Here is a 12,130-nt window from a genome sequence, read left to right as displayed (position 1 = left end):
CACAGCAAGAACTGGCAAATCTTGTGCAGTCCATGAGGAGATGCACTGCAGCTGGTGGCCACACCAGATACTGAATGTTATTTTTGTTTTTGACCCCCCCCCCCCCCCTTTGTTCAGGGTCACATTATTCCATTTCTGTTAGTCACATGTCTGTGGAAGTTGTTCAGCTTATGTCTGTTGTTGAATCTTGTTATATTAATATAAATATTTACACGTTAGGTTTGCTGACAATAAACGCATTTGACAGTGAGAGGACGTTTCTTTTTTTTGCTGAGTTTATATAGTTGAAGTCGGAAGTTTACATACACTTTGGTTGGAGTCATTAAAACTCGTTTTTCAACCACTCCACAAATTTCTTGTTAACAAACTATAGTTTTGGAAAGTCGTTTAAGACATCTACTTTGTGCATGACACAAGTAATTTTTCCAACAATTGTTTACAAACAGATTATTTCACATACAATTCACTGTATCACAATTCCAGTGGGTCAGAAGTTTACATACACTAAGTTGACTGTACCTTTAAACAGCTTGGAAAATTCCAGAAAATGATGTCATGGCTTTAGAAGCTTCTGATAGGCTAATTTACATCATTTGAGTCAATTGGAGGTGTACCTGTGGATGTATTTCAAGGCCTACCCTCAAACTCAGTGCCTCTTTGCTTGACATCATGGGAAAATTAAAATAAATCAGCCAAGACCTCAGAAAAAAATTGTAGACCTCCACAATTCTTGTTCATCCTTGGGAGCAATTTCCAAACGCCTGAAGGTACCACGTTCATCTGTACAAACAATAGTACGCAAGTATAAACACCATGGGACCACGCAGCCGTCATACCGCTCAGGAAGGAGACGCGTTCTGTCTCCTAGAGATGAACCTACTTTGGTGCGAAAAGTGCAAATCAATCCCAGAACTGCAAAGGACCTTGTGAAGATGCTGGAGGAAACAGGTACAAAAGTATCTATAGCCACAGTAAAATGAGTCCTATATCGCCATAACCTGAAAGGCCGCTCAGCAAGGAAGAAGCCACTTCTCCAAAACCGCCATAAAAAAGCCAGACTACGGTTTGCAACTGCACATGGGGACAAAGATCATACTTCTTGGAGAAATGTCCTCTGGTCTGATAAAACAGAAATAGAACTGTTTGGCCATAATGACCATCATTATGTTTGGAGGAAAAAGGGGAGGCTTGCAAGCCGAAGAACACCATCCCAACAGTGAAGCATGGGGGCGGCAGCATCATGTTGTGGGGGTGCTTTGCTGCAGGAGGGACTGGTGTACTTTACAAAATAGATGGCATCATGAGGCAGGAAAATTATCTGGATATATTGAAGCAACATCTCAAGACATCAGTCAGGAAGTTAAAGCTTGGTCGCAAATGGGTCTTCCAAATGGACAATGACCACAAGCATACTTCCAAAGTTGTGGCAAAATGGCTTAAGGACAACAAAGTCAAGGTATTGGAGTGGCCATCACAAAGCCCTGACCTCCATCCTATAGAACATTTGTGGGCAGAACTGAAAAAGTGTGTGCGAGCAAGGAGGCTTACAAACCTGACTCAGTTACACCAGCTCTATCAGGAGGAATGAGCCATAATTCACCCAACTTATTGTGGGAAGCTTGTGGAAGGCTACCTGAAACATTTGACCCAAGTTAAACAATTTAAAGGCAATGCTACCAAATACTAATTGAGTGTATGTAAACTTCTGACCCATGGTGAATGTGATAAAAGAAATAAAAGCTGAAATAAATCATTCTCTCTACTATTCTGACTTTTCACATTCTTAAAATAAAGTGGTGATCCTAACTGACCTAAAACAGGGACTTTTTACTAGGATTAAATGTCAGGAACTGTGAAAACTGAGTTTAAATGTATTTGGCTAAGGTGTATGTAAACTTCCGAGTTCAACTGTATATATACTCAGTAAAAGCTGGTGTATTGAGTGCTGTGCTGGAGCAGAATCATGGCTTTTGTGAGTGCACGTCAGGGCTACCAAGCGCCTACCTCTTGTCGAAATCTTCAGTGTCAGAACCGAGGTAAAGACAGTTTCAGATTGGATATTCTACGGATATTCGCCTGTAGTTTTCCTTACGTCCACCAACAGCAGTTAGGGACTGTCAACTTAGTGACAAATCAAAATGTTAAAATTTCAATAGGTTAACCATTACTCCTAACACTTTCAAAACAGGTTGTAGCTAACCCGATGGCTTAGACACACATTGCACACCCTTTAGTTTGTCCACTTTCATCACATGATTTTACAAGAATTTTTCCAAATGTAAAATTTCAATAGCTCGTTGGTCATGCGACCTAGTGACTTCAAACAAGGTTCAGAAAGTCCACTCAGTGGCCCTACACATTGCACACCCTTCAGTTTGTCTATTTTCATCTCATATGATTTTACATGAATTTTTCAAAATGTATAATTTCAATAGCTTCTTGGTCATGTGACCTAATGTCCGCTGACTACCCTTCTATATTGCACACTCTTGTTTGTGTACTGTAAAATCACGCGGTGTAACGTACATTTTTCATAGTTTCAAATTTGCAATAGCTCCTTGGTCATGTCAATTACACAACTATGAAGCATGCAGTGGATATACACCCATATTGCATAACCTCTAGTCATGTATCTTCTATATTGTTGTACATTAATATTGGTTTGACAATTAGGGGGTTCAGTCCAGTGTTGTGTTTACCCTTTTCTTTAATATTTATCTACAATAATTGGTAGTTCTAAGTATTTATTTTCCCTGTTTTTTAATTTTTTCACAGTATTTAACAGCGGTACACAATAGGAGAGAGAGACAGATAATATCTCCTTTCATCGTTAATAATCAACCATAAAGGAAAAGGGCAAAGTACGAGAGTCATGCTATTAATTGTCCAAAGCAGGGATGGAGAGTGAGCTAGTGAGGTAGGCTGCAGTGGGTTTGCTGGTCAATACATATACTGAACATGTAACCACAGTAATAGTGGCCAGTAAATCAATGAATAAAAATGCAATATTGACAAATGAAACAGAAATTGTAGACCTTTAATCTTTTCCAACATGTCAACAGACACTTAACTTAAATGAAGTATGAAACATTTCACAGTGTTAACTTTCTCTTTATCCCTGGTTGATGTACATTTCAGAGCCTCTTCAGTGTGGATGGGGTATAGGATACATTTTCAACAACAAAGACTGCACTTCCAGTTTGTGTTCTTTACTCTGTTGAACTCTTTTGTCTTCATTCCTAGTTACAGCACATGGAACCACCGTTGGCATGCAAAACATTCAATCAAAACAAAACAAAGCCTAACACGTTATAAATAATATCAAATATCAATGCAGTATGATGAATGACGAATTAGCCATCCATTGGGTTATATCATAAATTGTCTTACATGTCGTCACTGTTGTCAAAAAGATTATAAACATGTTAAATAAAGTTACTAACCCAGTCAGTCTTTGGGCCACATCCAGGTTCTTTATCAGCGGCACACATGAATCAGTTGTTGGCTTTGTTGAACTCTGAAATCATAGGCATGAACTGAACATATGGCTGTCTGACACAACTACATAAAAATAAAGAATTTACATTTACTTTGAATTAAATGTCATTACATACCAGACATTTTTTGAATATCCACAGCCATTTCTTTTTGAAGTTGCTCCATGTGTTTTTGAAGGTTCCATATGAATTTGGGAGGGGATGTTGGGGAAGTTCTGTGCAACTTCCTTGGCCATCTACACCAAAAGTAAAATAAAGTTTTTGACCTAATTGTCACGTAACAGCTAACCATTAATTATTAAAAATATAACTATCAAACCTGCATTACAAAGACCCCACTGCTGAAGGTGTCCTGCTGCATGGTGTGAGTTATTTCCCCTCCTTTCCACTTTATGTCCACCCAGTCGTCTTTTCCATGGCAGGATCTTCTCGTTTTGAAGTACTCTCTTTTTTATGTAAAAATAATGGAAATATGATTAGTTATACGCAAATGAATACACAGGCCAAATTTGCATGCCGTTTTCCTTATCACTATAATCTAGTAGTAATTTATTAGTAGAAGTAATTTCCTTTATGCCCCATTCTACACACATCCTAAATTATATGCGCTGAACCATTTACAGGACAATAATAAAAGTAGCATATTAGGATCCAACCTTATCACAGAGTGAATACATGTAGAGCGTTTGTAGACTTTAAGAACAAAAATATTAAGGGACAGTTTCATCAGTACATGCTGAAAGAAAGTCATATCACAAAGATCAGATGACAGTGCCCACCAAATCTATGACAATAGAGAACGAATTGTAAGCACCAAAGTGTGTTTGTCAAAATAATATCTGAAAATGTCAGTTGTTGAACAGAATACTTCTATTTGCAATAGCAATTTATGATATAGGCAGTTGAGGAATATTCCATGTACCAACACTACATGTAGGACGGACATAAGACATTCCCACATACAGTATTTAAAAAAAAAATTATTTCACCTTTATTCAACCAGGTAAGCCAGTTGAGAACAAGTTCTCATTTACAACTGCGACCTGGCCAAGATAAAGCAAAGCAGTGTGACACAAACAACAACACAGAGTTACACATGGAATAAACAAATGTACAGTCAATAACACAATACAAAAGTCTATATACAGTGTGTGCAAATGAAGTAAGATTAAGGAGGTAAGGCAATAAATAGGCCGTAGTGGTGAAATAATTACAATTTCGCAAATAAACACTGGAGTGAGATGTGGAGAAGATGAATGTGCAAGTAGAGATACTGTGGTGCAAAGGAGCAAAAAATGTTACAAATATAAATAAAATAAATAACAATATGGGGATGAGGTAGTTGGATGGGCTATTGTACAGATGGGCTACGTACAGGTGCAATGATCTGTAAGCTGCTCTGATAGCTGATGCTTAAAGATAGTGAGGGAGATATGAGTCTCCAGCATCAGTGATTTTTGCAATTAATTCCAGTCATTGACAGCAGAGAACTGGAAGGAAAGACGGCCAAAGGGGGAATTGGCTTTGGGGTGACCAGTGAAATATACCTGCTAGAGCACATGCTACGGGTGGGTTCTGCTATGGTGAACAGTGAACTGAGATAAGGAGGGGCTTTACCTAGCAAAGACTTTTAGATGACCTGGAGCCAGTGGGTTTGGCGACGAATATGAAGCGAGGGCCAGCCAACGAGAGCATACAGGTCGCAGTGGTGGGTAATATATGGGGCTTTGGTGATGAAACGGATGGCACTGTGATAGACTGCATCCAATTTGCTGAGTAGAGTGTTGGAGGCTATTTTGTAAATGACATCGCCAAAGTCAAGGACCGGTAGGATAGTCAGTTTTACGAGGGTATGTTTGGCAGCATGAGTGAATGATGCTTTGTTGCGAAATAGGAAGCCGATTCTAGATTTAATTTTGGATTGGAGATGCTTAATATGAGTCTGGAAGGAGAGTTTACAGTATAACCAGACAACTAGGTATTTGTAGTTGTCCACATATTCTAAGTCAGAACCGTCCAGAGTAGTGATGCTAGGCGGGTGGGCAGATGCTGGCAGCGATCGGGAGAAGAAAATGCATTTAGTTTTACTTGCATTTAAGAGCAGTTGGAGGCCACGGAAGGAGAGTTGTATGTCATTGAAGCTCGTCTGGAGGTTAGTTAACACAGTGTCCAGAGAAGGGCCAGAAGTATACAGAATAGTGTCGTCTGCGTAGAGGTGGATCAGAGAATCACCAGCTGCAAGAGTGACATCATTGATGTATACAGAGAAAAGAGTCGGCCCAAGAATTGAACCCTGTGGCACCCCCATAGAGACTGCCAGAGGTCCGGACAACAGGCCCTCCCATTTGACACACTGAACTCTATCTGAGAAGAGCGTCTGCTAAATGACTTAAATGTAAATGTAAATGTAGTTGGTGAACCAGGCGAGGCAGTCATTTGAGAAACCAAGGCTGTTGAGTCTGCCGATAAGTATGCAGTGATTGACAGAGTCGAAAGCCTTGGCCAGGTTGATGGATACGGCTGCACAGTATTGTCTTTTGTCAATGGCGATTATGATATCGTTTAGGACCTTGAGCGTGGCTGAGGTGCACACATAACCAGCTCGGAAACCAGATTGCATAGCGGAGAAGGTACGATGGGATTCAAAATGGTCGGTGATCTGTTTGTTAACTTGGCTTTTGAAGACCTTAGAAAGGCAGGGTAGGATAGATATAGGTCTGTAACAGTTTGGGTCTAGAGTGTCTCCCCCTTTGAAGAGGGGGATGACCGCGGCAGCTTTCCAATCTTTGTGGATCTCAGACGATACGAAAGAGAGGTTGAAAAGGCTAGTAATAGGGGTCGCAACAATTTCGGCGGATAATTTTAGAAAGAGAGGGTCCAGATTGTCTAGCCCAGCTGATTTGTAGGGTCCAGATTTTGCAGCTCTTTCAGAACATCAGCTATCTGGATTTGGGTGAAGGAGAAATGGGGGAGGCTTGGGCAAGTTGCTGTGGGGGGTGCAGAGCTGTTGACCGGGGTAGGGGTAGCCAGGTGGAAAGCATGGCCAGCCGTAGAAAAATGCTTATTGAAATTCTCGATAATCGTAGATTTATCGGTGGTGACAGTGTTTCCTAGCCTCAGTGCAGTGGGCAGCTGGGAGGAGGTGCTCTTATTCTCCATGGACTTTACAGTGTCCCAGAACTTTTTGGAGTTGGTGCTACAGGATGCAAATTTCTGTTTGAAAAAGCTAGACTTTGCTTTCCTAATTGCCTGTGTATATTGGTTCCTAACTTCCCTGAAAAGTTGCAAATCGCGGGGGCTATTCGATGCTAATTCAGTACGCCACAGGATGTTTTTGTGCTGGTCAAGGGCAGTCAGGTCTGGAGTGAACCAAGGGCTATATCTGTTCCTGGTTCTACTTTTTTTGAATGGGGCATGCTTATTTAAGATGGTGAGGAAAGCACTTTTAAAGAAAAACCAGGCGTCCTCTACTGATGGAATGAGGTCAATATCTTTCCAGGATACCCGGGCCAGGTTGATTAGAAAGGCCTGCTTGCTGAAGTGTTTTAGGGAGCGTTTGACTGTGATGAGGGGTGGTCGTTTGACCGCGGACCCATTACGGAAGCAGGCAATGAGGCAGTGATCGCTGAGATCCTGGTTGAAGACAGCAGAGGTGTATTTAGAGAACAGGTTGGTCAGGATGATATCTATGAGGGTGCCCGAGTTTACGGATTTGGGGTTGTACCTGGTAGGTTCCTTGATCATTTGTGTGAGATTGAGGGCATCAAGCTTAGATTGTAGGACGGCCAGAGTGTTAAGCATATCCCAGTTTAGGTCACCTAAACAGTACAAACTCTGAAGATAAATGGGGGGGGATTAATTCACATATGGTGTCCAGGGCGCAGCTGAGGGCCGAGGGGGGTCTTTAACAACCGACAACAGTGAGGGACTTATTTCTGGAAAGGTGGCTTTTTAAAAGTAGAAGCTCCAACTGTTTGGGCACAGAACTGGATAGTATGACAGAACTCTGCAGGCTGTCTCTGCAGTAGATTGCAACTCCAGCCCCTTTGGCAGTTCTGTCTTGGGGGAAAATGTATACACATAAATAGAGGCATTTTTCAGCTATGATTTTACCACTCAGAATCCAGAATGGATATGACAATGGGGCCAGCACAGGACCTAATACACCCTTACAATAATCTACTTTTTGATCTTCTTGACTTCTTATCTGGTAAACTGCTACTATGTGTCAAGAAAAGAGCCCCAATTAGGGGTTAGTGTACTCCAGTAAAAAAGTGCTGGTTTAGGTTAAAAACTATTGCCCTGTGTCCCTGTTCATAGGGGCATGAGAGACTAGCCAGTGGTAGAATTGAGTTGGCACTGTATTGGCCCAAACACCCATAGACCCACAAGGTTGAGGTTACTCATGGACAGTAATTAGTAATACTTTTTGTTTTTGCATTGATGCATTGTGTCTTCTAACTGTCCAAGAATAGGATCCAAAGTGTTAGGAAATATTTGTTCCCATAAATACAAAGGAGGATCTCTCCTCATACCTCTGGCACTTTAGTCAGACTGCCAGACTGTGCACCACAGAGCCAATCAGGAGAGAAAACATACAGGTCAACGGTGCCAATTGAAAGTCAAGTGGTGTGCCTGTGCCTTTTGGATTACTCTCTCTTTACAGAGAACCCCTTTGGTTCAAGTCTGCTCTGCGCATGTCTGAAAGTGACAGAGCCAGCAGCCAAGAGAGTTTTTCACAGTATGTCATAAAAAAGTATTACACTTATGAATGTATGTAAAATGCTAATATGTATTAGATCCAGTACAATGGAATAACTAAGACCTGAATTTGAATGCAGCGTGTTCCGATTCCTCCTTCTCTTTCTGTCCAGCAGGGTCAACCAAAAACACTTGGCCTGATGGTTCATGCAGATACCCGGGAATCAATATAGAAATGTATTGATCCCTTAAATGATTTTACTATTAAATGACCCATATCACAACCCTCATACCTCTTCACAAAAATGTACCTAAATCAATTTTGGAAAAAGGATTTTACTCACAAAAGACGTAGGAATTTATTTTTCCAGTTAGAAATAGTAGGCCATGCATCAAATAACTATTTTCATCAGAAAAACGAACCCTCAAATGCAATATGGCATTTTGTAAGTTGTCTGCAGGTGGCTTGTTGTGAATGCACTCAAATATCAAGTCATTATCAGGTTATGTAAACTGCATTCTAATACTCAACGTAGAAGGATTTGTCTTAATGTACAGTATATGAAAGTGATGCTATGAAAACGATTCTTTCACCTTATCAAGCTCACTGTGACTGACAAATCACTGCCTATTACTGTGATTAAAAAGAGCATATGAAACATTGTTTTTCATGAGGCCTACCTGTGCGCCTTCCTTTAAGCACCTCTGTTTGAAGACCTCTCCTGTCCTTGATCCATACCACATACAGCCATTTGTGGATCTTTTCAGTGTCCATGTGAAAGATAGTTATTGCGAGGATGGAACATTTGTTGACTTAAAAAATGGTTTTTAACACCTATGTAAAATGAAGGCCTGCAAAGCTTACAGATTTAAGTCTAATAGCATGAGATGAAAGTAGACAAACATCAGAGTGTGCGATATGAAGGTAAAGTCAGTGGACATTCTGAACCTTGTTTGAGGTCACTAGGTCACATGACCAAGGAGCTATTGAAATTCTACATTTGGAAAAATTCAAGTAAAACCATGTGAGATAAAAATTGACAAACTAAAGGGTGTGCAATATAGAAGGGTAGTGAGTGGACATTCTGAACCTTGTTTGAAGTCATTAGGTCACATGACCAAGGAGCTATTGAAGTTCTACATTTCGAAAAATTAATGTGAAACCATGTGAGATGAAAATGGACAAACTGAAGGGTGTGCAATGTGTAGGGCCACTGAGTGGACATTCTGAACCTTGTTTGAAGTCACTAGGTCACATGACCAAGGAGCTATTGAAACTTTACATTTTGAAAAATTCATGTAAAATCCTGTGAGATGAAAATTGACAAACTAAAGGGTGTGCAATATAGAAGGGTTTTCAGTGGACATTCTGAACCTTGTTTGAAGTCAGTAGGTCACATGACCAAGGAGCTATTGAAATTTGAATGTAAAAAAAGTTTGTACTTTGTTTACGCTCCCTAACTAATTCAACTTGGAATACAAAATGCTGCTCACATTTCCAGATGTTTATTAGCTTTGGAAAGCGAATTAATGTCCAAATCGTGATAATAAGACCTGTGCAATGGTGTGCGCAATTTTTCCAACATCATGACACTTATTTGGAGTCTGTGGCTCAAGTGGTTTGAAAGCGCGATTATCCGTCGAATATCCAATTTGAAACTGTCTTTACCTCGGTCGTGTCGGATTGAAGAAACAGAAACTGAAAGAAAAAGAAAAAGAAAAAGACGTACCATTACACAACAGCTAACTACAGTAAGTGATTGACTCAGCTTTGTCTTCTATAAAATCGTAACTAAATGAATGTTTTAATTTAAAATAGATTGGATATGTGTTAAGAGTCATACTTTTTTTTTAATTAAAGACTCCAAATGAACGGTCAATGGTACTTGGACGCGTTGATAGTTGGGCCGACTCAAAAAGGAACGTGTAGCTATATGAATACCGAAAGCTTTAAACTAGATTGTTTCATACTACTTATCATTTTATAAAGTGTAGCCTACACTAGTCATTGGAGACGTTGGCTGCGTTTAGACAGCCAGTCCAACTCTGATATTTTTTCCAGTAATTGGTCTTTTGATCTGTGACAGCCTTTTTCATTATAAATTGGGCCTACTTCACATTTTCCACGACATTTTATACTCTTTACAGATTAGCGTCAATTTCTTCGACAGTCATGTGTGATGAGGTAAGGGGGAACCCCATCTTCAGTGAGTCCTCTATCATTTTTATAAACAGGCCTGACCTAATGGAATGGAATTGTTTTTCAGGATTTCTCCTTGATGACAGACACCCAGGGATCACAAAACACCTTGAGTGGAATCCTAAATGCTATCAGCAAATGCAAGGTATATTTGACCAAAGAAAGGATATTAATTGGGAAAGCTCAAAAAATTGTCTGACTCCAGTCACCCAAGTCATAGACTGTTCTCTCTGCTAGCACGGCAAGGGTACCCAAGCGCTAAGTCTAGGACCAAAAGGCTCCTTAACTGCTTCTACCCCCAAGCCATAAGACAATGAAATGGCCACCAGGACTATTTACATTTGGTTTTACAGTGCTGCTACTCGCTGTTAATCTATGCATAGTCACTTTACCCCTACCTACATGTACAAATTTCCTTGACTAACCTGCACATTGACCCGGTACCCCCTGTATATAGCCTCCTTATTGTTATTTTATTGTTACTTTTTATAATTGGTAAATATTTTCTTAACTCTCTCATTGTTGGTTAAGTAAGCATTTCACAATAAGGTCTATTTTGACCTGTTGTCACATGCGCCAAATACAAAGTTTGATTTGAATTGCAGAATAAAAAAAATATATATATATATATATATTCAAATCAAACTTTGTATTTGGCGCATGTGACAACAGGTCAACATAGACCTTATTGTGAAAAATAAAAAATAAAATAAAAAATAAAAAAAAATATATATATATATATATATATATACACACACACATAGACACCTTTTGCAGGAATTACAGCTGCAAGTCTCTTGGGGTATGTCTCTATAAGCTTGGTACATTTAGCCACTGGGATTTTTGCCCATTCTTCAAGGCAAAATTGCTCCAGCTCCTTCAAGTTGGATGGGTTCCACTGGTGTACAGCAATTTTTAAGTCATACCACAGATTCTCAGTTGGATTAAGGTCTGGGCTTTGACTAGGCGATTCCAAGACATTTAAATATTTCCCCTTAAACCACTCAAGTGTTGCTTTAGCAGTATGCTTAGTGTCGTTGTCCAGCTTGAAGGTGAACCTCCATCCCAGTCTCAAATCTCTAGAAGACTGAAAAAGGTTTCCCTCAAGAATCTCCCTGTATTTAGCGCCATCCATCATTCCTTCAATTCTGACCAGTTTCTCAGCCTCTGCCGATAAAAAACATCCCCACAGCAGGTGAATAGTTATGCACGCTCAAGTTTAAAACATTTTTTGTCTTAGTTCTTGTTTGTTTCACAATAAAAAAATATTTTGCATCTTCAAAGTGGTAGGCATGTTGTGTAAATCAAATGATACAAACCCCCCAAAAATCAATTTTAATTCCAGGTTGTAAGGCAACAAAATAGGGGGTGAATACTTTAGCAAGCCACTGTGTGTGTATGTATGTGTGTATATATATAAGTCGGAAGTTTACATACACCTTAGCCAAATACATTTAAACTCAGTTTTTCACAATTCCTGACATTTAATCCTACTAAAAATGCCCTGTCTTAGGTCAGTTAGGATCACCACTTTATTTTAAGAATGTGAAATGTCAGAATAATAGTAGAGTGATTTATTTCAGCTTTTATTTCTTTCATCACATTTCCAGTGGGTCAGAAGTTTACATATACTCAATTAGTATTTAGTAGCATTGCCTTTAAATTGTTTAACTTGAGTGAAATGTTTCCGGTAGCCTTCCACAAGCTTCCCACAATAAGTTGGGTGCATTTT

At 39.7% G+C, this 12,130-nt stretch overlaps 1 protein-coding gene across 3 annotated transcripts in view; it reads left to right on the top strand.

Moving 5' to 3' along the window:
- Positions 1 to 9,663: 9,663 nt before the first annotated feature.
- Positions 9,664 to 12,130, top strand: part of LOC106606925 (interferon-induced 35 kDa protein homolog) — a 6,873-nt gene continuing 4,406 nt past the window's right edge. Inside the window, exons 1-3 of one of the 3 annotated variants that reach the window (XM_014203402.2) lie at positions 9,682 to 9,950; positions 10,347 to 10,383; positions 10,466 to 10,543. In XM_014203402.2, the coding sequence (XP_014058877.1) occupies positions 10,372 to 10,383; positions 10,466 to 10,543 (90 nt within the window). In that variant the 5' untranslated portion in view covers positions 9,682 to 9,950; positions 10,347 to 10,371. Of the gene's footprint in view, positions 9,951 to 10,346; positions 10,384 to 10,465; positions 10,544 to 12,130 lie in introns of all 3 variants that reach the window. The other 2 variants (XM_014203401.2, XM_045720233.1) reach the window with 2 other exon arrangements.

Source organism: Salmo salar, chromosome ssa06, assembly GCF_905237065.1.
Source record: "Salmo salar chromosome ssa06, Ssal_v3.1, whole genome shotgun sequence".
Lineage (NCBI taxonomy): Eukaryota > Metazoa > Chordata > Actinopteri > Salmoniformes > Salmonidae > Salmo > Salmo salar.
This window is presented reverse-complemented; position numbering and strand designations above follow the sequence as displayed.